This window comes from Pogoniulus pusillus, chromosome 8 (genome assembly GCF_015220805.1).
Source record: "Pogoniulus pusillus isolate bPogPus1 chromosome 8, bPogPus1.pri, whole genome shotgun sequence".
Classification (NCBI taxonomy): Eukaryota; Metazoa; Chordata; class Aves; order Piciformes; family Lybiidae; genus Pogoniulus; species Pogoniulus pusillus.
In genome coordinates this window covers 29267642-29293866 of record NC_087271.1, presented here as the reverse complement: position 1 = coordinate 29293866, position 26225 = coordinate 29267642, and the positions used below count along the sequence as shown (strand labels likewise).

The window sequence follows — 26225 nt, the reverse complement described above, 5'->3', positions numbered from 1 at the left end:
TATATATCAAAATATGTAAATTCTCAGGTTTTATTTTACAATCTTAAAATTCAGATGATCTCACACAGAGAAATGTCTTCACACTTAATAGTCTGACAATTTGCACAAAGATTTATGGCACAATGAAACTGTCATTTACAAGGAAATAAAACAGATCTGCAAAGAGCTCTATACAAACTAATAACATCTGATTTATGAAAGGTAGCATGTTAATGATATTTGAAATTTAGTCAGTTTAAGACTAACTGTAGCACTGAAGGAATGATAATTCAAGTTCCTCTGCTAACAGTGGCAAAAGATTTGCAAGGGGAACTGCAGGAAGTATCTCTATTCTCATGAATCCACGGAACAACTGTGTACTCTAACACTTGATTCTTCAGTATTTTAGCATGAATGAAGAAAGGTTACATTTTTGTAATGCAGATGCATCGCTTACAGTAATCTAAAAATCAAATGGAGTGTTTAATTAACAGTTAAAGTACAATGTCTGAACTCCCTTCACCTCAGGAAGAAGGCTGTGAAAATGAGGACTGGCCCCTTCACATTTCAGATGCAAACAGAAAAAAAATGTATGTAAAGCAGCTGCAGTCAGGCTGCTAGCAAGTATCTTCTGCTCTTGATGGAGTCATGTCCCTGCTCTACCCATCCCCGTCTGTGCTCAGCTTTAAGAACAGCTGTACTTTTCATGATAATTTGTTTGTATTCCAACTCTAAATCTTGACTTGCACAATTCCTAACAAATTGCTTTTGCTCTTTTTTTGTATTATCTTATGCTCATTATTGCACTTTTCTCCATGCAATGTATGAAGATGAGATTCCGTGTGCAATCTATTCTGTGAGGTGTTTAATCAATAATCTTGTTCTGCTGATTAAGTAGGGTCTCCTGTTTTGGCAAGATAACATTAGTTTCTCCTGTCATGCTCCAAAAGCCATTGGGAATCTTCACAAGATCATTAGATATGCTACAACAAGGCTTTGGTGCATGTTCTTTTCTTTCTGAAATTACTTCTTCACTGTCCTATAGTTCCTTGTCACTGCTGGCATTGCATTATTATTACAGCTCCCCTGAAACTTGCACTAGAGCTATGTCTCCAGGCCATAGGATGCCATTTTCAATTGAAGTTTCTGCTTGAAAATATAAATTAAGAAAATTTCATTATCTTCTGCCAAAGGCCATTTTTCACCACTGTTCTAAGGAAGATTAAAAATGCAAAATCTATGAACTTGAACAAATACTCCAGCATTAGAATGAAAAACACAGTATATCATGATTGGACCAGGGAGTACTGGAATCTGAGAAGCAGAAAGACATTAGCATTTCATGGATCAAACTGACTGACTAAGGGAAGAGGCCATCTTTATGGGTAAGTCATCTCAGTCACACCAGGATACTCAAAATTCCAAATGGTTCCTGAAGTTTGCATCATTAAGGTGTATAATGTCCACACACCATAATTTATCTTTCAAAGGCTTTTGGTTTATATACACAACTTTGACAAAGTCAGTATCATAAAAGAAACATGGTGCTTTGAAAAGGACATGAGTTCCTGTCTAGCCAGAAATGGGCTATCAGAATAATTCTGGGTATTTTGAATGTTATCTTTCTGTTTCACATTAAGCAAGGTAAAATTGGCACACACACAAAGTCATGTGTACTTCACTTTTAAAAGGGAAAAAAAAAAAGATATGATACAAAGCCACATTTAGGAAATAAAATTAATTTTTAATAAAACTGTCAATGTATTTCTGAAATCTACCTTGGTATGTTTTGAAATTTTTAAGTCAGATCTGACAATATTTCTCTTTCAGCATATTGATTAAATACTTAAAAGCTATCATGATGACATGTTCCTACATATCGCCTGCAGCAATCTGCTTAAACACCACTTGAGGCACATAAACTCTGAGTTGTAGCACCACATAGTCCATATGGTCTTCTGGTTCCTTATTCACCCTGGGTGAGCTGCAGCCTGAGTAAAAAGAGATGGGAATGTGGAATGATGACACTCCATATACAGACTTTTTAACAATAGAGTATTTTAAAATGAAAAGTTCCTGAATCTCCAGGTAAAATCCCTGCTAAAACTCAGAGTATTCCCATTAGGTCTATGACTGCCATGCAAGCTGTGCTCCTGCTTTTGTATGGAGATGCACTAATAACAGGAGTGGTGGTTTAAACTCCAAATAACGTATGTAGGAAGATGTCAGACATTACTTATTAATTTTGTCATAGAGAGTAGGTGCAAAACTTATATATGAAAGCCAGAAAAGAGATTTATTTTAAGGGGTGTGTATAGATCCACATATATGCACAAATATGTATCATAGTAGGTAATTTCTTAAAGGAATTTTTAAATTCTGAGCTCCAACTAATCTCAAAAGAAATACGTTATTACATTCTGAAACCTAGTGAGTTAAAAAAAATTTGGCCTAACCAAAGCTCGAAAAAAAGTCCTCCTAAAAACCCTCAGCCGTGCTACAAAGCTCTGATTTGAAGCAGCCCTGGCCAGCCGTCAGTACAGTATCCATGGCACTCCAGCAACTGCAGCAGTAGCACAACCCTACTCGTGCAGAAAGAGTGAGCATGCACACTCCCACAGAGTGATGCTTCCTTGAAGACAGACATAGTCCTGCAACCATCTTTACACAGCCCAGGATGCCACATAGGCAATTTTCCTTACTCAGGTGTGAAATTTTCTAGAAATTATTTTCAAGTTAGGTCCTCTAAAACTATTAGGAAGGAACAAGCATGCAGAAAAAAAAATGCACCTGTTTTATTTAGCTCAAACACAAAACAGATTTAGTGTGCAGTGGTGGCAGTTTTCATCATCTTAAGAAAATCTGGGAAATACACATACATAAGCACATATAAAACCAGAACACGATCATTAAGAATTGCTTCTGGATAATGAGGATGGCTGAAGGAGCTGGGGTTGTTTAGCCTGGAGAAGGGAAGGCTCAGAGGTGATCTCATTGCTACCTACAACTACCTGAAGGGAGGTTGTAGCCAGATGGGGGTTGGGATTTGTCTCTTCTCCCAAGCAATCAGCGACTGAACAAGGGGACACAGTCTCAAGTTGTGCCGGGGGAAGTATAAGCTGGATGTTAGGAGAGAGTGATTTGCCATTGGAATGGGCTGCCCAGGGAGGCACTTTTCTCACAAGAAAAGCCTGTATGAGGCACTTAGTGCCATGGTCTAGTTGACTGGATAGGGCTGGGTGCTAGGTTGGACTGGCTGATCTTGGAGGTCTCTTCCAACCTGGCTGATTCTATGATTCTAAGATCTTCCTCTGACTGCTAAAACAACAAGGCTAGAAATTAGCAAGAGGACCACCACAACAATAAACATAGTGGTTTTGGATGAAAAATATTTTGGAGGGGGAAAAAAAAGAGAAAATTGTTTCTATTTGTTGTTTACACATAATATTGATGATTTGTTGAATCTTCCCAATTACTGAGTACATAAGGAAGCTAAACAGTGTATAACTGATATTGCAGAAAAAGCTGCACCATAGGGTTGTCCGCCCAATAAATATGCAATGTTTGTGTTTCCTTTACACAAGGTAATCTTATGGGAGTCTAAGGTACACATTAAGGATGAAAACTCCAAACAGATAATAGAATAGAAAAGAAAACATGCAACTCCCAGAGGCCCTTTCTTAGTATTATCCAGTCTGATTCACCATCAATGAATGTATATCAGACTTGCAGGTCAAAGTAATTCTTGCTTTCAATTTCTTCTTATGATTTTAATACATTTAGTTATGACCTGCTTGTCTTCTAGTGTTCATGTTCTCTTATTATTAATCTGAAACTGGAGCATGAGATCACAGAATGTTAAGGGTTGGAAAGGGTATCTCGAGATCACCAAGTCCAACCCCCCTGACAAAACAGGATCACCTATGTCAGGCCACAGACACACACCGACATGACTTTTGAAAGCATTCAGAGAAGCAGACTCCATGACTTCTCTGGGCAGCCTGTTCCAGTAATCCAATAAAATACGGGTTGGTGGGGATGTGGAAAAAGACATGTAGATTTCAGTGGAAATGTAACTCCTGACTTTTTAAAGAGCTTTTATAATGCCATCTTTCTGTCCCCAGTACTTTCTACTATACATATGAAAGACCTGTTAGAACTACCAGAGCCCGTGAACAGACTGTAATGCAAAGACAGGAAAACTAGCATCAAGTCTGGAGAAGACAAGACTGAGATCTTATCAACGTGTACAAATATCTGAGGGGTGGATGTCAAGTGGAAGGGGCCAATCTCTTTTTGCTAGTCAGCAGCAATAAGACAAGGAGCAACAGCTACAAGTGGGAACATGGTTTCACCTCAACATGAGGAGAAACGTTTTTACAGTGGGGGTGACAGAGCCCTGGAACAGGCTGCCCAGAGAGGTTGTGGAGTCTCCTTCTCTGGATACCTTCAAAACCCACTCAGATGCGTTACTGTGCAAATTACCCTAGGGGATCCTGACTTGGCAGGGTGGTTGGACTCATTGATATCTGGGGGTCCCTTCCGACCTCTAAAGTTCTGTGATTCCGTGAATTGCAACGAGGTGTGCAAAAGTAAAGGGGACAATCTCCAGGTGAGGTTTGCATAGGCACAAATCCAAACTTTGCAACAGTATGAAACAGAGGAAAGCTGCCTTTCAGAGGAAATGTTTCTAATGCAACCCCACCTGAGGAAGAAGTGAAAATGACATTATATTCATAATCTTGTCATGTTATTTATGCTTGTGTGTATTTGCAAGCAAAATGCAGCATGAGATTACAGGCAATGTCTGTTTTAACACACCAACTAAGCCAAGCAGATCCACATTTCTGAAATGTATCAGTTCTAAAGAGCCAATTAAATGTTTCATCATTTAAACAAAATAAACAGCCTGCAGCTATGCGTAATTAGTAATGAAAACTTCAGTAGCGCTGCACTGAATATCTGAGGGAGATGCACAGATTATACACTGAATGAGCCTGAGTGCAGCAGCACGTCTGAGCAGGTTTCGGGGGAGAAACGTAGGTGTGGTCAATAGCATCAGACCCTTACAAAGGGGTATTTATTTCCGAAGCACAGCACTACAGCACACAGAAAATACAAGTGCAAATCCTGAAGCACAGTATCTAATCCTTAGGCAAACCTGCAGGGGAAAAGGCTCTCAGGTAAAGAGCATAGGATGAATTAAACCCTTTAAAACTCTGTTTTGCAGCACTGTCAATCTTTTTCATCCATAGCTTGACATGCCACATATTCATCATGTAGTTAGAAGTTATATAACTTAAGACAGTTTCTGAGTCATTATCAACTGAGTAACTAGAAGAATTGTAATATTGAAAACATGAAGCTTTATCCATCACGTTAATTTGCACAGATCCTCAATATATTTTTAAAAATCACCCACTTTAATTACTAAAATAAGACATTTCAAAAGACAGGTGTGCTTTGTTACTGCAACTTCTGAAATGTAAAGCCTTGGTACACTTTTAGCGTTCATACTTCAACTGGACCTCTAGGTCAGTCGAATGCAAATTCAGCTTAACTTGCCACGAGTCTCCTGAGCTTAACACAGCTCTTCTGTTTGCAGAAATATAGATGTATCTTAGCTCTAACAGGAAAGTAAGACCTACTAATTGACAGAACTGGCCATCACAGCAACATGATTTCACGGTGTCCTTTGGCTTCCCTCTACAACAGACAAGATGAGGACAATTTAAAAGGGGGGCTGTGGTGGGGGCATCTCCAGCTGAACTTTTAGCACAAGTGTTCCCCTTGAATAATTGAAGTACTATAGACTGTATCAATTAGGAGCAATTATTTATAAAAATGTTCATCTATTGCAGTTTGCATATAGAAAAATGATCACATTTTTAACAAGGGAAATGGGAAATCGCTATGGGATGCCCTAGTTAGATTAAATTAGCAAGAAACTTGTTATCAGACCATATAAAAGATACACCATAATAAGACATGACCTTGCAGAACCTTGAAGCCAGTCTGTGATTCCCCCCCCGCTCCTGTAACCCTTCCTAATTATCTGCAAAGTTACAGACCCTTTTGTGGCAGGTTATTTTTCTGTGAATAGTGAGGGGGTTTGGGCTTTTAAATATTTAATTAGTCTTCTGATATGAGAATTGTTGCACATGCCAACTGCTTCGATTTTCAAACTGTGTTCATCCTAATTATGCTCAGATTTAGATTGGTCATCCCAAACCTCTCACTCTTGTAATTATTTACTCCTTAAAGATCATTCAGTGGAGAAATATTTTTCACCCTTATGGTTCTTTCTTTCCACAAATGGCTTTTCTGGTCCGTTAATTACCCACTCAGAGGATTAGAGTTTGTAATAATGCAAGAGATCCTGTACGTAAGATGAGTTTTACAGGGTGAAAAAGAATAAACTGGTTTTTGTAAACTTGCCTCAGGGAATATCCCCTTTTTGGGTTATAATTTTCATCAGCAGAGGCCATGTGCCCACCACTGCATATTTACCAATTCCACAGGGCTATGGTGTGACCAATTTCTATGGCTCAATAAAACTTGAAGAAAAATGCTGAGCAAGAGGCCAAAGCACTGTTATTCATTACCCACTGTGATGTCTGGATCCAATTATCATCTAGAAAGCTTGCAAGACATCCAGGTATAGGACTTCCTCTGCAAAAGTATCCTTCTGTGCTAACTTGCAAGTATAATACCTCTTTCTTAGTTGTTATTTGAAGCTAAGAGATTAAGTTACTGCTTTGAGCTGTGCACTTTCTAACTCTCGGAACTTCCAGGATTAAGCCCAACAAAGTTTAGGAAGCTGCTTTTGCTTGCTTGTTTTTGCATCTGCAAAAGTCCTGCATATGCTGTGGGTAGTTTTAATGTAAGTCAAGCACCTCTGCAAAAAAAAAATCAGAAAATTCACCGGCTTGATTCTGTTAATGCACCGATAATTGTGTCAAAAATATTAATGATCTAATTCTTTCATAAAACTGTCTACCACTGAAGGAGTTGCATGTGCCTGCACAATTAAAAACCCCATGTTAGCTATACATATTGCTACATTACACTTGATGTAAATCCTTCTCTACTGAAATAAGCACTGGGCTGACAGCAGGAAGTAGCTGATAAAAAAGCAACAAGGCACTGCTGATGGCATTTATGATAACTGAGTACTAACTCATATGTGTTCTATCCACAGTACGTTATCCAAAGTGCTCCTGTTTTACATGTAACTCCGGGAGTTGCTCTTTTGCTGTATCTTTGTCACAAAGGCAGCAAAGTTATCTAAGGAGCTAAATATACAAATTATATCATGTTTTCTATACCCACTAGTGATGCTGGTGCTAGAATAATATACTGAAGGCAGTATCAGTGCTACTACATTCTAGACCATAGAATCATAGAATCAACCAGGTTGGAAGAGACCTCCAAGATCATCCAGTCCAACCTAGCACCCGGCCCTATCCAGTCAACTAGACCATGAGGAAACACCTATATGAGTGCAATAATAAAGTTCAGTTCAGTGCTGTCAAGAAATTCAGTAAACAGGGAAAGATTCTAAGTTCAGAACTGCCACATTACAGCTACACTTAAACTCAGTCTAATGTATTAAACAGAGCAAAAGGAGCACTAACTTGAGTTATGGTGGTAAGACAATTGTACACAGCTGGGAAAATGTGTGTACTACATATATTACAAAACTGCTCCTTTATCATATAGGTACGTATTACAAGAAGCAATATATCTGAGAAATAATGAACAGTAAGGTTAAAGATCACAGACTGATAGTAAGAAAATAATATAGATGTCTTTGCTCAATTAAATAAATGATTCTGCTACCTGATTGCTTTTTTTGTTTATACTAAGTGTGTGCTAGAAGATACTGAAATTCAAAGGTTCCAACAGCTGCTGTACTATAATGGAAAAAAAATCTATGTGATAAGAACTTTTCCTCCCCATTGATGTGCCTACAGCAAGCTAAAAATATACTGAATACTGGGCATTCCGTCTATGTAACACTCTTAAGACTGCATTAACTTCATTGCGGTAACTTGTTTTATGGGCTCGGTTCATCATGACCTATAAAACGTTAGGCTGAAGTGCTTTAAATATCTGCTAACACCATGTGCAAGCTTGGGAGTACAAGGCACTGTGCTGTGAAGCGGCAAAGACAGTACTCTTCTGAGAAAGTAGCACGCACTCTTATGTCACTGATATAAACAGGATAAGCATGCTAAATAATGGATGAGACAGGCATCCAATCTTTACATAATACAGGAATTCTACTTCAGTTCTTGGTTTCATTTTATTTTACCAGCACAACTTCTTAACAAAAGCATAGAAGTTGACTACTATACTAAATTAAAGAAAGCACATCCAAGCTCACTGCATTCACCAAAATAAATAAGACCTCTTTCATTTGTGGCCATAGTATTTTTGACAATTATTGTTGTGCAATATGTAGAAAATAAAATGTAAAGGGGGAGATTATCTATGTCTTTCAGTAATCATGGCCAATTTATTATGCAATTAGATAGCAATTTTATTATTAGTGAGCAAAAAAAAAGAGAAATGCTGTAAAACACTGTTATTGCTTGTACCTTTGATCCTTAAACTCTTCTATTTCAGCAACCTCATTAATGTCAAAATGCCATGAATATGGCCACTCCCTTTTTAGAATGCATACCCTGGGCACAGACAGAATCTATGGGATTCAATAAAGAAGTTTTTTCTTGTTGAACTCAACTAAAAAGCTTAATTGAGCCACACAGGTCAAAAGGTGCGGGTTTTTTTACTTTAAGTAGGAGATTATTCTGTGGAAGAAAGAAATTTCCAGAGTATGAGACCTGCTCATTTCTGCACTACTCTGTAGCTACTTTTTCATTCTCAAACCCATGTTACTCTTTATTCCTTTCGTGTGAATTAAACAGCTTCACTATAATAATCTCTAAATTCTATTTCCTTTGTGCTACAAATGAAAACTTTTAACTTTCATCACTACTGCTGACTTTGTAACACCAAAAAGTACTTTATTTGCATATGTTTAATTCATACTAATCTGTCCTTAATTTATGATCTATATCTCCTCTCTGCCCATCTTCATGTACCTTTTCCATGTCAGTTCTGTTTACTAAGTGATATTCAACGGATTTCCTATAGTGCAATGAACCTTAACGGGCAGCTTTTAATTGCCTTGCATAGCAAACCACATTACTATTAATTCCACAGCAACAGCATAAAATAAAACTATTGCTTCTCAGACTCCAGAGCAATTAGACCTCTCGGCTATTTGGCTAACTTTGCTTCATGATACCCAGTGCAGTTAATTATATTTTTTGATGTTAATAGTCTCTGTCAGTTTCAAGCATAACTCCTCTTTGATGAATATTTAAATTATATTTGAATAAAAAAATAATCTTGGTTACATTTCATATTCAGCAGTCATCACAGCTTAATAAAGGTCTCCTCAGCAAGGGTTGAGATAAATGGCTATACGAACACATGTATAAAGTCCTAAATCAACTTATCAGATAATGTAGCTGTTTTGGTTAAGCATTATAGAGAATATATTGGGATGGGAGGAATTAATAGGCTTCAATTATTGAAGTATTATCCTCTATGAACTAAATTTGACATAGCAATATATAAGTAAATCAGAATTGTTTTAATAACAAAGTTCTGAGTTCAGCTGAACCAGGAAGTTATCTTGGCTAGACCAGAACTTAGAGAAACACATAAAATTCATAGAAATCTATGAAAGACAACATTCAACTGAAAAGCATTGAAGGTTAAGTTCTCAAAAAAATTAGTAAATTACCAAGACTGGTAATTACATATCAAAACCATATAGCAGTAGGCTGAAGAGTATGCACACCTAGTAAATTCCATTTCACAAATCAGAAAAAAAGAAAAAAATCAAAACCCCCTAACTAAAAAAAAATATCAAATTAAAGTAACTAAAGTAACAAAAAACAAAAGAAGAAAATCACAGGCTGAATGATGCATCTTACAAGATGGTCAAACACAGAGAAAACGGGACAGAGTGCTTACAAATTATGTATACCTATATACAGCTACTTATATTTATTTTTACCCATGAATGGCAAGGAAATAGTGAGGAAAATGTACATACTAACCCCCCCAGGTAAAATATACACTGACTTTACAAAGAATTTGATGGTATTTTTGCCTATAAAAACACTAAACAAACACTAAGTAAAACTCCAAGCTACGCCTTGGTAAAATAATAAATCAAATCTTTTTTTGTAAACAGAACCTAAATTTTAAGTGTCATTAGCTGGTATTAATGATCCTTTTAGCTTGTGACTACAGCAATCTGCGCATGTGTGTAATGTGCCTGCACATGTGTAATAGAGTTTCTTCTGGAAAAAAAACACAGAATGCACTGCAAAAAAATGAACACATACCATTATACAGCTATTTCACCTTACCTGACTGCTCAGAATCTCACAATGTGGGGATTTTTATTTAATTTATTAAGTAATGTCACCATGGAAGTGCCCCATTAATAAACCCTCCTATTTTTAATGAGTAAACTAGACTTACCACAGTCGTATTAAGAATTAATGATAGTGAAAATGCACAATAACAGATAAGGTTCTTCTCAGTCATTGGTAATATTTTTTTTACCTCTGTAATAAAGCCAAACACTATGAATGCTTCATGAATATTCTGGGCTCTGTGATTATGCCTTGTTGGTGAAAATAGGCTACGTGTATTTCTGCATTTTTGCTTTGTATTTGAGTCATAACTAAGTCTTGTGACTAACACATACAAACAAAAATAAAATAAAATCAATACAAAACAAAACAGTTGTACCACAGCTTGGTATTGTGAAAAGCTTAATTTAAAAACAAAGAGCATTTTCATTCTCTGCTGCATCAAAATACTCACGGGGTGACTGCTGTACGAAGACCTACATCCGTTTCAGATGAGTAGAAGCCTTCGTTCTTTCAAGATGCTTACAAAAATTTGTATACATATATATAAAATGTTCATAATGTTGGATAGTGAATGTTTTGTGAAGCAGCTGTCAGCAAGTTGTAACAGAAACTGCTGGAATGCAAAGCAAAGATCTCATACACACAGTAAGCATCAGTAGCATAGCAACTCTGATGTGCATACATTCTGAGAACGTACCTCATACACATCAACCTGTGCTATCTTATCATCATCAGTTGTATTTCTGACACAAAAAGCAGAGATATGCAAGCTATTAATGACCAGAAAGCAGAAAAAGGTAAGGTGTGCCTCTTATTCTGAGACACGTTTCACTACATAATGTCTTTAGCTAAGGGAGGCAATCTTTGACTGCAAAAGGAAAAGCAAAGGAAAAAGCAAGATAGCAGCAGGGGTCAGCAGAGCCCTTGTCTAAGCCTGGCAGACCCCAGAAGTAAAGTATGCCATTACCACAATCACAGTCATTTATGAATGGCAGAGGATAAAATCCTCCCTGTGAAAACCGTTTTCAGTCACATTAAAAAATGAAATCTGAAGCATGCTACAGTTTAAACACTGAATCAACCATGGCTCTATCTGCAGAAGCTATTTTTGGGACACTAAAATGTTGTTTTGTGAAAGTTTTGCAAAGGCTCCAATTCAGCTCTGCAGTGATCCCCACAGCAGGTTTTGCCTTCCAGCAGCTTAGACCCTGTACAAAGTTTGCTTTTGGAAAGACATTTTCACTCTGATCAGTTAAGATGAATCAATTATAGGAAATTCACCCGCTATCCACCCAAGCCTGGAGTCTAGAGGAAGATTTTCTGTATTTACTCACATTATGGGATGGACCAAACTTTTTTTTCACTGGAAAGGACATTAATACAGTACAACATTTCCTCTGGAGATTTGACAAGCTGGAACAAGACAGAAGGTTTGAGAGTCTTCTTCAGAGAACTTACGTTCTTTCAAAGAATGTCCTGCTCTCATTTAAATATAGGGGATTTCAAAAGGACATATTGACAGGCAGAAAAGAATGAACATCTCTATTCACCTACTATACTGTTGGGAAAGGCTGAGAAAAAAAATAAAGTCACAGAAGAAAGAATGGATATGCTGCTTCCTTCAGCTTTCCCTTGATCACTCCGTGGGGCAGGAGGCACTTTGCTTACATTTTGAAGACCCTCCACTTAAGCGCAGTTGTCTTACAAAGAGCTGATGGACACAGCAGAATAAGAGCACTAAGCATGTAAGAAAAACCACGTTAACAAAAACCCAAGCATGAACCCTTCAATGGTATCGTGATGGATATGGTAATTGAAGGTACATGTGTTGCATGCGGTATAGATAGATCAGGACAAGTGAAACAACAAAAATAACCCCACTCACTGCTGAAGAGGAATAAATCCTCTTTTAATCCTTTTTATATTTCTGCAGTAATGTTTTAAAAAGGAAGAGTATTTTTTAAAACTATCTGTTCCCAAGTTCATTTATTATATTGAATGTATTTTTATGTTTATGCTTACATCTTTTATTAAGGTTTGCTTTGTTGTGTGCATATTTAAATAGCGAAATTATACTGATTAGATAAGCCACAAAGATCACATCAAACTACAATTATAGCATATATAGTAGGTGAAAATAGAATTTCAAGGCCATTTCAGTGCAGGATTGATGTAACCTCCTTTCCTGTTGTGGATCAAAAATAAACTGAATATAACAACTGAGAGATTATAGTTTTTAACGCAGATGCTTGCACGGTTGGTAGAGTTTGTAGTTCTTAAAACATTTTTGATTTTTACTTTTTTTTTCTAAAATGATCACAACTATGCTGCTCCCAGTACCAGAACATAGATCAGAAATTCCTATTTTTAAAAAATCAAGGTATATCAGCCTTTATTAGGAGGCAGACGGTGTTTTCTTCCTCAAGTTAACATTAATTTGGCTGTTAACAGCAAATGCTTCAATTTTATGCCTACGTAAATGATTCCATAGATTCAGAATTAATAGGCTACATTTTCTTTAAACACAGAATGTTACTGTTCTGCAAGTCACTGCACAGCTGCAGTTGTAAATTACTCCAAAAAATCAACTGTAACAGACCTGGTATTTTTTAAAATACAAGATTTATCAAGATTTAAAATGACATTACTCAAAACTATTATAGTCTGCCACACTATCCAAGGGCTTATTTAAATACACACAAAAAAAAAACCAACCCAACAAAACAAAACAAAACAATAAACACCTAATTGCACCATACAGGCACTGCAAAGATAGCAATGTTTTCTAATCTTTAAGATAATAGGGAATTTTTTCTTAAACGGAAAGTTTAGGTTTACGAATATCAGTCCTACTTTAAAAAGCCTACTTTTACATCAGAAGAGAAAGCTCCTAGCATGCAAAAATGCACTTTAGCAACTTATCATTTTCCTATACAATTACACATAGAATATGCTTTCATCTTTGAAATGTCTTTTAAGCATGCATTTACAAGTACTTTTAAACACGTTATGATTTTAAGGTAACAAAATATAAATCCAAACATGATGTGGTATCTATGTAACCCTTAGTACCTGTCCTGAAAAAAACCTGTTCCACCCAGTTGCAGCTGCAGAGCAGGGCTTTTTTAGCTGCCACTGGAAGCAGCAAGTCCTCATGTACACACAAACCATTTGAATGGAACTCATGCAATCCATTCACAATCTGCTTACAATGGAAGTGGACTTAAGACTAAAATCAAATCTCTGCTGTGTCTGTAAAAGGCACTACTAGTCAGCCTTATCAACTTCAAAATTTCATGTCAGTTTCTGGCTACATCCATACAAACACACTCAGTGAGTGAGCAACTAGAGCAATTTCCTCAGGCTCCTTTTCATCTCCCACTTCTCTGTTCATTTAATTTCTTTTTAAATCAAGAGGAAACAAAGGAGATTTGTTCCTGCTAAAGGACAATGGAGGATCAAGAAGTTTTGACTCTTTAAGATAGAACTGCCTGAAGCATGGGTCTGCCACTCACTTGCACAACTCCCTCGCCAAGTATTCTAGAAAGAAGCTTGTTTCTATGCTCAACTTTAGCACGTGGTAGGACCTCTTAACCTTGACTCTATGCAAACACCGGGGTTAATTATCAGAGAGTGTGAAACGGACAAGGATTTTTTAAAGGTCTAGTCTCTTTCTTCAGAGTTGTACCTGTGCCAGTCTGAAGTTCACATGGCATCCAAATACATGTGAAAGACTTTATTCTGGAGAAGTGGGATGCAACTTCAATCGAGGATTAAAAATTTAGTAACTTTACAAAGGTAAAAGCAAAACAATGAAATCAGTGCTCTAGCCAGGCTTTCTAGGATACCATTGAGTGAAAAATCTTTTGAAAATTACAGAAAAAAAAAAAGGAGAGAGAAAAGACTGTTCTGAGAAAGAGAAGCTGATGCATCAGTGGACACTGGCAAAGTTTGTGGGCTGGTATTTCAAATTCCCTGGTAGGGGAGCAGGGCATGTGACTGCATGGCTTTGTGTAAATGTGGAAACCTCTTCTTATTTTTCAGTCTTTGGATTTCACAGTATTGATCTAATTAAGCTAGCGTTTTAAGGTTCTAACTTCAGTAAATGTAGCTGCTGTGCAAAAGCTGCGGAGTAATGTTGCAAATGAGTGATGACTATTTAATAATTGTTATGGAACTCCATTTAACCGCAGGTCTAAACTGAATTCAGTGATCAAAAGCAGTGCTAAATCCACTGCTAGCTGAAGTGATAAAACTACGTCATTAGTCCTTGAAAGTAAATACTGTAAGCCTTTAAGTAGCAATGTAGAAAGGACTGCTGCTTATTTCTAAAGGTATGAAGTTTTCCATCTGATGAAACATTCTAACAGATTGGTTTCTAGTCAGTTTAGAAAAATAAAAGCAAAAAAGCCAAACAAAAAAACCCTCCCACAAAACCAAAAGCAACAATAAAACCTCTCAAGAAACAAGAAATCCAATGAATCTGATAGTCCTTTTGATGAGATTTTTCTATGCAGTTGCTATGATCAAAATACAGCTGATGCAATACTTATAAATATCGGATCAAGGACATGTTCTGAATACCAAACAAGGGTCTGCCTTAGACAACAAAAAATTATGATCACCAGTTACAAATAAAGAAATACAAAAGCTTTTTACTATTTCATAAGATATTTGCAATGTTCTTCTATGCTTACAATATATCACAAATTGGGCAGCTTTGAGAAAAGATTAAACAGGACAAGAGACATCTTTTCTACTTAATGACAGGATCTGAGAAAGAAAACTACAAAAGCAAACTTCCAAATTACTACAAACACTGGACAGAAACAGAAAGCAAAGTGTCAAATGATCTTTGACATTTTTTCAGATAAAAAAGAAAAGAACGAAAAGGAAAAGCTCTCTTTGAGCACACATATTCTGAACCAATGACATATGTGTTATCACAATTTCATTGTAATCTGTGGGAAAAAGAGTAAAGGCAGAAGATTGGCTAAGTTCAAAAATACTCCCTGGCATCACTGACTTACAGTTTATTAATTGAAAGGGAAGGGCTGAAATTTAAGCTTTCCACTAACAGTTCGATGTCACAGCAAGATTGTGCCTCTGTATTTGTCTCTGACTACCTTAATCTGTGTATTTGCAATGAACATAAGGAGGACTTTGATCAAAATACAACATGCATTTTACACAACAAGGAAGTCTACAGAGAGGCACTACATTTACAAAAGCAATTGAAGGTAGTTTCAAAGGGACTTGACAGATTAGAGGATGATGACACTGCTGCTGCAGTCTCAATGGAAAGCTGTCTTGATCTAATTAACAACAACGAACTAGAACCACAAAAAGATAATTCAAACGTGATCTGAACAAGTTATATTACATTTTTACCACAGCAGGAATGGAACCTTTCCTTTACTGATCACAGAGTAAGTCACAGGTTGAATGCAGAAAAAGAATAAAAGATCTGGTATCCTTAATTTACCTGCATCATTTGAAACTGAATCTACCCCAAACATTTGACTACAGTAGTACAGAACATACATAGATTCATATGAAAATGGTAAAAAAAAAAAATCCACACTCATGGTAACTTGAGTGAATTGGGAAATCAAATGTAAAATAACTTTTAAGAGGAGATCATACATTACTGAGTGCTACCATGTTCCAACAGAACAGTAAAACAGCACACAGCATGCAGAACAACTTGCATGTTTCATTTCATACGTCTGTGTGAAATGTATTTTGCACATACAACAGAAAGCTCCCAGGTTATTCTCATTACTTTTTGTTCACATTCCTCATCCTAGGAAAAATGCACTGGGAGGAAAACTTACCCCAGTCCTGAACTTATTCAGGCTTGCAGCTTAAGCCAATAACAATGCCAGCGACTGATCTGTACTGACGTTTCCACAACTGTCAGTACTAGATGACTGCTGCCTGTATGCGGCCTGCAGCACAGGAATTTCTGTGAATCTTAGCTCTGATGCACCTTTTGTTCTAAGATGCTCTTCTGACTGACGTCTTCCCAGAACAACTGCTGTCACTAAGACGTAAAGTAACTTGTGCTTATAGGCATATATGCTTCCATACACAAATGTATAACAACTTATAGCCATTCTGGCATTTACTCATCCCAGCATTTTCCACTGAATGCATTTACAGGTGCGAAGTACAGCTGTGATTTACTGCATCCATAGGAAATGTGTAACTTTGTCAGGGAACATAGAAGTTCCCAAAAAATGCACCAGCCAGCTGGACATGTTTGGAGTGCTGTTTGACCACCTAAACGACAAGGAGACAAAGAATCTCCAAATAAGTGAATTATTCCTTCCAGTTATCTTTCTGCTTTTTACCTTTTGCTCACAGATTTAAAAATAAACCAAAATAAAACACCTCTCTAATTGCAACTGGTAGTTTTTATTACCAGATAGCAACAACGCTACCTCAATAACAAACTGGTAACTACAATTCAGCATTTCCTACTGCATCTAACTCAGACACTTTTCCCCTTTAGTCCTCAGAATTTTATATATGTATGTATGTATATATATGTATTTACCTTTGTGTCATGATTTTGTAGGCATCTGGAAGGAAGCATTCTGTGTTCTCCATCTGGAAAGGGTCTGCATCACAAATCTTGTCATCTGTCCGTCCATAGTTAGCACTTTCTATCATAATAACATCGCTCCCTGGACACCGGAGATCAATGGAGTAGCCTTCACAGGAGAGCTCTCTCCTAACCAAACCAAACGGTAGTGCTGCTCGGCTGAAACCTAAAACCAAAATCCAAAAAGACACTGGGATGAGGCTTGAAAGACACGCTGCATTGGACTATTCTTCTATTGTCACACAGGCATTAACTCTCACTACTGTGCTAAGGTAAGTGCACCTTTAAACAGCTTGACCTGGTAGTATGTTAAGTGAAGCATCTTTCATGAAACTGTCACATTCCAACACCACTGTGCTGCTGTGTCCTTAATATGGAAAAGAAGAAAATTCTCCTTTGCTTGTTCTCATCCTTGCCAGGGCACACAATGATGCCTGTCTGCATGGCTACATTACATGCTCCCATTCCCATCTCATTTCTCTCTGGTTTATTCCTTCTTTCTTTGGGTTATGTCTGAAAGCAGGAAGCAGCAAATGCAGAAGTGATTTTAACAAAATCCCCAAAAAATCAGATTCAAAAACTCACAAAGCCATAGTTTCAATTTTGTCTTTCTTGATTTGTATTTCACCTTATCCAGAATGAGTTGATTTCTTTTGCTTAGCTATTTTGTGTCCCCAGCATGCACATGTTTGTGCCACTAAATCTAAAATACATGCTGATACTTTCCCTAGTTGAACTTCACTGCTCTTGTGCTTTTTACATAAATTAAACCACAGACTACCAAGCCCAGGAAAGTGGCTACATCACCATCTCTGAAGGTATTTTAAAGATGTGCAGATATTGTGCTTTGGGACATGGTTTAGAGGTGGACTTGGCAGTGCTAGATTTACAGACTCAATGACCTTAATATACGCATAATACATAAATGATCAGTACCATAGACAGTCTATGAGTACTGCAGAGAATCCCTTTTTCTCTCCCCAGAATGACATGTATGTTCCATGGAACTCTCATTTTTAACATATTTTTCCACATAAGAGAATTCCTTAAAAAAAAAAGGTAACTACTCTAACAAAGCAGTATGAAAGGCTTTAAAAACAAAACATCCACATGTTTAGGCTTTTAGAGACATTTTGCCAGGCAATGTGGTACTGTTAAATACCTAATTCTTTAAAATAATAAATCCCTTCTAAATTGCCAGCAGAATTGCAGACATTTTGGTTTTTTTTTATAAAGTCATCCTAATACATTACCACAAGGCCATTAATATTTCAGTGCAGGCTGCTGGAAACAAGTTGTGACAACAAAGAGAAGTAACTATTAAGTATGGAAAGTTGGAGCTCTACAGTGTTTTGAAGGCACAGAAACTTTTCTTTAAAAAAATGATGCATTAGAAGAGGGAAGGAAGCAAAGATCTAAAAAAGATCAAGAACAACTTGAGATAACCCCTTGATAGTAAATTTTCACACAAACCAGGGGCTGTCACTTTTTCTACTGAATTAATGATCTGTAGATTAAAACTCCTCCTGCAAGAAGATGATTATCTGTTAGGACTGCAAAAAAGAGATGTTGGTAATGATCACACCAGTGGCAGGATATGGTTCCCTGGCAGCCAGATTCCATTTTCCCATCTGCCACTCACTACCTGCACACCTCTGCCTTCTCCTTTTCATCAGAACCAGCTTTTGACCAACTTCTGCAGTAAACTAACGCAAGCTCTAACCTCCGTCTATTGCAGAAGAATTTATGAGGTCTCAAGAGGACCTTCATCTGGGTGGGAATTCACATTGGCCCAATGGGAAGGGGAAGGCCAGAGTGCAGCAACTGGGTCTGCCTTTATATCTTGTTGAAACATATACTACATGAAACCAGTACTGTTACTCTGCCAAAATGTTTCAGCACTTGTTAACATGGGAAGAAGCCATATTGCTGTGGAAAGAACCACAGTTCCATCTCAGATTCACTCCTGGTCGTTTGTTTGCCTGCAAATAACATGCACAATAGCAGACACTATTATTAGAGGCTTGCTGAAGTATCATGAGCTGGAAGCTGAAAAAGCTAAACCACGAATCCATCACATTAACACCCTACATGTTCCTCCTATGCAGAAAATTAATACAACAAAGGCAGAAGCTGCTCACGGCTCAGTGAGGGCGTGAAATGGGCACAGAGAGGAGTATGCACAAAGCCCCCACCACACATGCATACAGCATCTCCTTTGATTAATTAACATCATGACAGTCACAGTGGGACCAAATGTAATACTGCTAGTGACTGCCATTTCTACATCCTACTGCTCCTGTCAAATTTGATGCCATCCACACAAAGCTCATCGCTCCAGTTGGCGGTGATGTGCCAACAGTGCCCCTATCTCCAGGAGTCAGTCAGACTTCCTCCAGCATGTGGCACTGCCATGACCTGGCTGGAGGCCTGGCCACTTCCCCAAAAAAACCTTTTTGAGTTTCCATCAGTAGGGAGAGAACAAGGCTTCGGTTGTCCAAAGGGGATTTTTGCAGCTGGGAGGTCAGGAAGGGGGACTGCTGCTTGACTACATGTGCAGTGTGAGTGCAGCAGCAGGTAAGAGGTACAGATCATTACAGGGTCAGGAATAACAAATCCACGCTCAGCTACCTATGACAGGCACTAAACTCTGAACTGCAGCTCCTGAAGCAGTGTCTCCAGTTTTGCTAAGAAACACCTCAAATTCAAAGACCTCTACAGTTTGCTACAGAGATCAGCTGCCTGGAAATCTTATTTTATCATCTATGGCGACTGCTGCAAGTGCTGTGAAGGTGTTTTATCTTGCCATTTTTCCCCCTGCAGGCACCCAGGAGAAGTTCTTTATTAGGACCAACATTAAAAATACTAGAGCAAGGTTATATCACAGGCAACAGAGGACACACCTGAGATTGCTACGTAGGTGTTACATTGCAAAAGCCGCAAGCAGTAAAGAAAACCAATGTACCATGTGGCAGGTGAGGACACTCCTCTAAGGAATGTCTACACTGCAGAAAGAATTTTAACTAAATAAAATAAATAATTTTAAAGTCCACTAACAAAGCTGCTGTGATCTTTATGCTGAAGCTTTGTTTGTAATTTTTTTTTCCTATCAACAAAGGGGGAAAAAAAATAAGCGTATCAACAAGAAAAGTGTAATTCAATCCATCTTGCAACCCTGACAATCGAAGAAAGAACTAGTGGGAGGCCCTGAGAGCAAAAAAATCAATATTGCAGCTTTGTGCCGTGCAAATGTGAATACTGCCAAATAGCAGTGCTTAGGGTAAAATGAACTGTTTTGCTGCATTTTCTCCTCTCTGAACAAATGATTTTGAAACGACAGGGGTTTTTTTGAGCTATAAAACGTCAAGCAATAACTCCCAGTGCTTTAGGCAAGTGATTGGAATAAATACCTCTTGGCAACAGGTGCAATGACTTAGGACTGAAATTCATTTACATTCAGCAGTTAATTGATGATAAACAGATGCACTGCCACAAGATGAAAGTTTGAAGGACCAGCATCTGAATGCTACTGCCTGCTTCTGCATCATTTCAGAGCTTTTCAGACCTAAGTACGTAGCTCTGTCAATAATTACTGTTGTCACCAGTAACTTTGTATCTCCAATGTAATCCCTCACGAATAATTTCAACACTGTATTCAACTTGTTGCTTGGTTTACTGTACTTTGTATACACCTATTTCGTTTGGCTGTCCTCCTGCAGTGGAAATCACTCTTGCCCGTCCCCTTGCTAATTGCTTCAAGGCGAGCGGTGCCATGGGTGGCATGCTCCTGCTGTCTGCCGCCCAAGAATGCGAAGTGCTTACCGACTGCAAAGACCTTTCTGGTTCCCGGGCTGGAACTTCCAGCACAACGTAAACATTAACTCAAGTGAGCGTCTATTACCAAACGCAACATATGCTGTCTCTGACTCATTTGCGTTTGAATGTATTAACCAGTGTTGTGGGTGTTGGGTTTTCTTCCTTTTTTTCAAAAAAAATGAGAGAAAATTAACACCTAATGCATAAAAAAAGTGTGGTTTCTGTCCTACTGACCAGTTTGATTATAGAAAAGCTTCCTGGCAAACATATGTTTCCTGCATTTTATCTGCTCATAAATTAGTTGAGTGCAGACTCCTTATTGAAAGAAAAAAGGCTTTTATAAAATCACATTTCAAATGAAAAGTGGAGATTTTTAAGTAATACACATTATTTAAGACTTTATTGATTAATTCATGTAGAAAAACACACTAAGAAGTCTAAACAAAACACCACTAAGAATAAACTCTCCTCTTGTACTTTAGCCTCAGAAAAAATACAACACATAACCATCTTTCAGAAGTATGTTGCATTCACAGATGCCTAAAAATTGTCTTACATAAGCTTGCAACGCCTTATTTACCATTGTACTGTCTTGGTTCCTTCATAAAATTACTTGTCTTTAGAAAGATAACCTAAATTTGTCAAAGTGCAAAGATAAGTTAATAATTCATAGCATCCTGCCCACTAGCATAGCATCTTTTTGAGCTGTCAATAATAAGAAACTGTGCTAAGTTTGGCAGATAAAAGCAAGAAGACACCACCACACTTGAATGTTCACCCCATACAGAGGAAAAATAGTGGAATGTAAACAGGCTAATATCAGTAGTCCTCAACATCAGAAGCAAGGAGCCTTTGATTAAAACTTAAAACACAGAGAAAGTCAACATGGAAATATAAAATTATTTCAAAGAATGCAGATACTAAAAGGACTGAAAATCCAAAACAAATCTTTGCAGAAATAAATATATATGTCTTTGTGAGCAAGGAAATATTGTTTCTTGTGTTATTTGGCTCTAACAGAAAGGTCTTTTGAAAAGAGCACATCTTTTCAAACAGAATGTTTACAGTTGACTCTCACAATCTCTTTTACTTTACCAAATCATGCAACATGACGATTCATGTTCTACACAAGATAAAAGCAATGCATCTTGGGCAGTATTTTAGTAATATATGTTCAGCAAATACAAAGCCCGATGAAAACAGTGCTGAGAATCCTCTCCCTCTCCCATTGATGTACGTGTGCATGGCGGGTGCACAGAAACAGCTGAACATACTCCACCATCTGAAAATCATGCTAATGCTCAACATGGGCTGTGCAGAGCTTTTATAATGCTGCAGAAAAGCCTCAGCATTCTGCCGTTTCTAAAGAATCCATGAACTCTGTCAAGGAATACTTTTCTCCCTGTCTCTCAGCACTGTATATATTTCACATAGACAAGCATGTTATTTTGTTAAACAGCTTTTAAATTACCCAATCCTGGTCAACATATCACTACCAGCTACTACAAAGATAGAGGCAATTTAAATGACAACTGTGCTTTCTAATTCTGTCTTTGAAGGAAAAAAGTAATTCTGGCAAGCATGTCTATTAAAAGATTATGCTGGCACAGTAAGAGCTTCTGACACTGCACAGAGGTCTGGAGTTCACAGCACTCAGCTATTCTTTCAGGGAAACCCAACAGTCAGTGTGCAGCCAACCCATGCTGCAGCCCAGCAGACAAAACTCCACTGCTCAGTTGAGGTAAAACTAGGCAAGAAGTGATCATTTAAAAAATAGTTCTCCTACAGCTGTATTGTGTTGTCATTTTAAGTACATACTCATTATTTCCACTTAAGATGTTGAAAGACAGGGGAGATCCACAGAAAGGGATTATTTCTTGAAGGAAACCTATTTTTTTTAATAAGAGGCATCTTCCTTATTTTTTTTACTCATTCATAAAAAAGAGATTAACTCAAAACAAGGTACATGAAAGTATGTTCATTATTTGAACTTTAACAAAGAGGCTAGAAGTCCCGAGTAACTTAGACCATTCAAACTTCACTGAACCAAGGCAACTTTTTCACTGAATGTATTAGCTGTGAGGGGAGATTTTTTAATGCTGTTTTCTACAATACCATTTCTCAGACATACTCTTTCCTATTTTAACTACTTCACTAAAATCTAGAAGCGTGTCTCTTACAAAACAGAAATAAGAACTGCTATCAACAAAGGCTTTTAGAAGTATTAAATAACTAATGATGGCTTTTAAAAAATATTATGTAATTTTCTTAGTTGTGATTTAGTCCTTAAAAAATAAAGTCCAGAAGATTTTGTCAAATGTTAGTGTTTTTCATGTTTCAGTGTGAGTAGAAGAACTGCAAATGTAAGTAATTTTCTGTAATTATATACTTAATATTCAGTGTACATAAACATATAGCACAGCATGTCCGATTAATGAAATTCAGGACAGAAGCCTGAGTCACACTCTCTGACTCACCCTAGGATGGGTCTTGCCTTCCAGGCTCACTGAAACTTAGTACAATTTTCCTTTTACATTTTTCAGTCTCCATGCAATTCTCCAAAATATCCCTGTGAGGCTCTCTTCAGCAAAAAAAAAAAAAAAAAAGAGTCAGGGATTACCTGCTTTCTGCACCTTCTTGAATGATTCAGCAAAAGCACAAAACCTGAAGTGAGCAGCAGCATCTCAGCCTTTTAATCTTTCAGTGTAACAGCGCTGATCCTTCCCATGACTGGCTGGCAAGGATCTCATTTAAATTCCAGTAAACAGTTCTCACCCCTCATTCAGAAGGGCAAGAAGGTAGAATGGTTAAGGAAATTCTTGGATTGTGTTTCTGTTGAGGGTTGTCTTTTTTTTTTTCTAATACCAGGAGACAGAGTGCTATATTGACGGACCTGGAGGTTGAAGTCTTTCAATCATTTGCAACAAGAATAGCCTAGACAGAAGCCATGCACATATCCCTGCATTAGCCCATCATGTCTCAACTCTGTTTTGAAGGAATCAGGACTCTGGGAAAAGAGATAGTTCTGTCTTCATGCCCGTTTAATCCTTCACCTCCCTGCTGAGGCTGCCACAAGAGTGCTAATTAATGCTAAACTGTAAAAACGGGCTTCTGCACTTTGAATCCAGCCACGCTGAAACTGGATAGAAACCACTAATTCCTTTCATTAAAGTCACCAAACCAGAGCCTGGTTCCCAGAAGCATTTTAGCAATGCCTACATATGGCAGATGGAAATCATGTGATTTAAACATGAAAGTCCAAATTTCTAGGGCAAAAATATGCATATTGTTCAGTTCTCACTTGAAATCAAATTTTATTCTTACATGCATACACCTTTCCCATGCTTTTCAGTGAGAGCTGTACACATGAGAGTAAAACTTTGCCCTCTTGATCTAAAATTACTCCAGTTTGAAACTGTATTCATCTGTCAATGATACTTCTTTGCTTCTGCCAGCCAGATGTCTGTTCTCAGGATGCAAGCATCTCCTTTTTTTCCTTCACATCATACACACTTGATCCTCTGCCAGCTCGCAAAAAGCACTCTACCCTTTCCTTTCTTGCCATTAAATACACTGCATGTTCGAAATTTCCAAGGCAAAGTGAGTCCCATGGTCTCTGTAAATTCGCCTTCTGAAGGTTATCTCCAGTTTACTGACTGAACTCTCTGAGCACACCACCTGTCAGGAAGGAGAAGCTTCTGAATCAGAAGCAATCTCCAAAACAGGGAGGTAAGACACACAAAGGCTAATGTGTCAGCAATGTTGTGTCAACAGGATTTCCCGTTGAATTGTTACCTCTGCACAGGATACCGGTAGCAGAGTTAATATAAATATTCTTTTATTTTCTATAAAAATGAATTTTGGCAACTTACATTTCCAGTTAATCATTTTGATTGGAAACCATGTATCGAGGAGAGACAGAAGGGATAAATGGGGATTTCCATTAGCAGTATTCAGAGTGAAGAGCTGACCAAAAAAAAAAAAGCACTTTTCTTCCCATCTTTAAGAAACCCAAAGCTTTGTCACTTCAGGGGCTGATAGAAATCATGCAGTGATGTACCACTTATTTGGGAATACGTGCATCGGTGAAAGTTAAATCATACCAGCAGCTGACATGTTGAGTGTCAATAGTAACCCTAGGTCTGCTGTGCACATTGCCTTCTTAAAACAAGTTATACCCTAATCTGTTTAAGATAGCAAAACATTTCCTCTCACTGAAATGCAGAAACTGGACCCTGATAATTCTGACTCATTTAAAAGAAAATGTTATCCTACAAACGCCAGAGTTTAAAATACCAAACACGGGCCTAATGCTAAAACAAACAACCAAGCAAACACCCACCCCCCCCCGATTTAATGAAAAATATTGTACAATTAATATTAAATGTTAGTATTTGAGATTGCAGTTGCAAAATTACGAAGAGGGCACTTTCTTGTTCACAAACAGCATTACATACATACTAGAAATCTAATCAAGCTACAATGTAATCATTTTGTATAGCTTTTTGTTTTAACAGAATGATAGAGTGGAGTCAATTGTCATAGAATAGAGTGGAAAAAAGTTATGTTGTTAATTTTAGTTATGGAAACCCACTTAGCAAGGGCTTTTGAGTACTAAAATAAAACAGGAATCCCCCATCTCATTCAGCATAGCTTCGAGAAAATTTCTGAGGACTCAGGAGTAGAGAGAATCCTTGGAAACATAAGGCTCAAGACTGTAAAGATGAAACTGGTAAACCAAAATACACAGTTATACCTTCTGAAAACAAGAAGAGCAATGTGATGAATGTACTTTAAGGTAAATGTGCTGTCACTTCAAATATTCCAGCAAATAGGTATGAGACAAGAGTAGCAAGCAATCTTGGAAAATGCCTGTCAGAGTGAAAGACTTTCTTCTTGACCTTACCTTCTACGAAATATTTGTGGATTTCCAGAAGACTAGAGAGGGGAGAGATATACCATATACAGTTTTTACAACATAGTTATGTTGCCTGCACATAGCAAGCAACTAGGAATTGTGGAATAATCCTATGCAGATACTTGACAGTCACCTCTGAATAATAAACTGCATGAAGAAAGGAAACCTATGTAATTGTTTATCGATAGGCAGGTAATTTTAAAAGGCCTAAGGAATATATGCTGCTCCCTGAGCAGCAAGAGAGTAAGAATAGGAGCAGAGGTATCATTTCAGAGTGAATAAAGGGAATACACAACTGATACCCTGACAAACTACTGTTAATCACCTATAAAGGATCTGCATATCCATATGCCTAATTGCAAATACGAATGGCAAGGGAGAGAAAGTGATAGAATAGTTAAATTCCACGTGGTCTCAAATTCAGGGCTGATGAATT

At 37.6% G+C, this 26225-nt stretch overlaps 1 protein-coding gene across 27 annotated transcripts in view; it reads right to left on the bottom strand.

Annotated features, from left to right (window-relative positions):
- ADGRL2 (adhesion G protein-coupled receptor L2) overlaps positions 1-26225 on the bottom strand; it is a 166776-nt gene that overhangs the window by 61019 nt on the left and 79532 nt on the right. For all 27 annotated transcript variants that reach the window (XM_064147865.1, XM_064147869.1, XM_064147882.1 and 24 more), the window contains exon 3: positions 17008-17221. In XM_064147865.1, coding sequence (XP_064003935.1) covers positions 17008-17221 — 214 coding nt within the window. The remainder of the gene's footprint in view (positions 1-17007; positions 17222-26225) is intronic.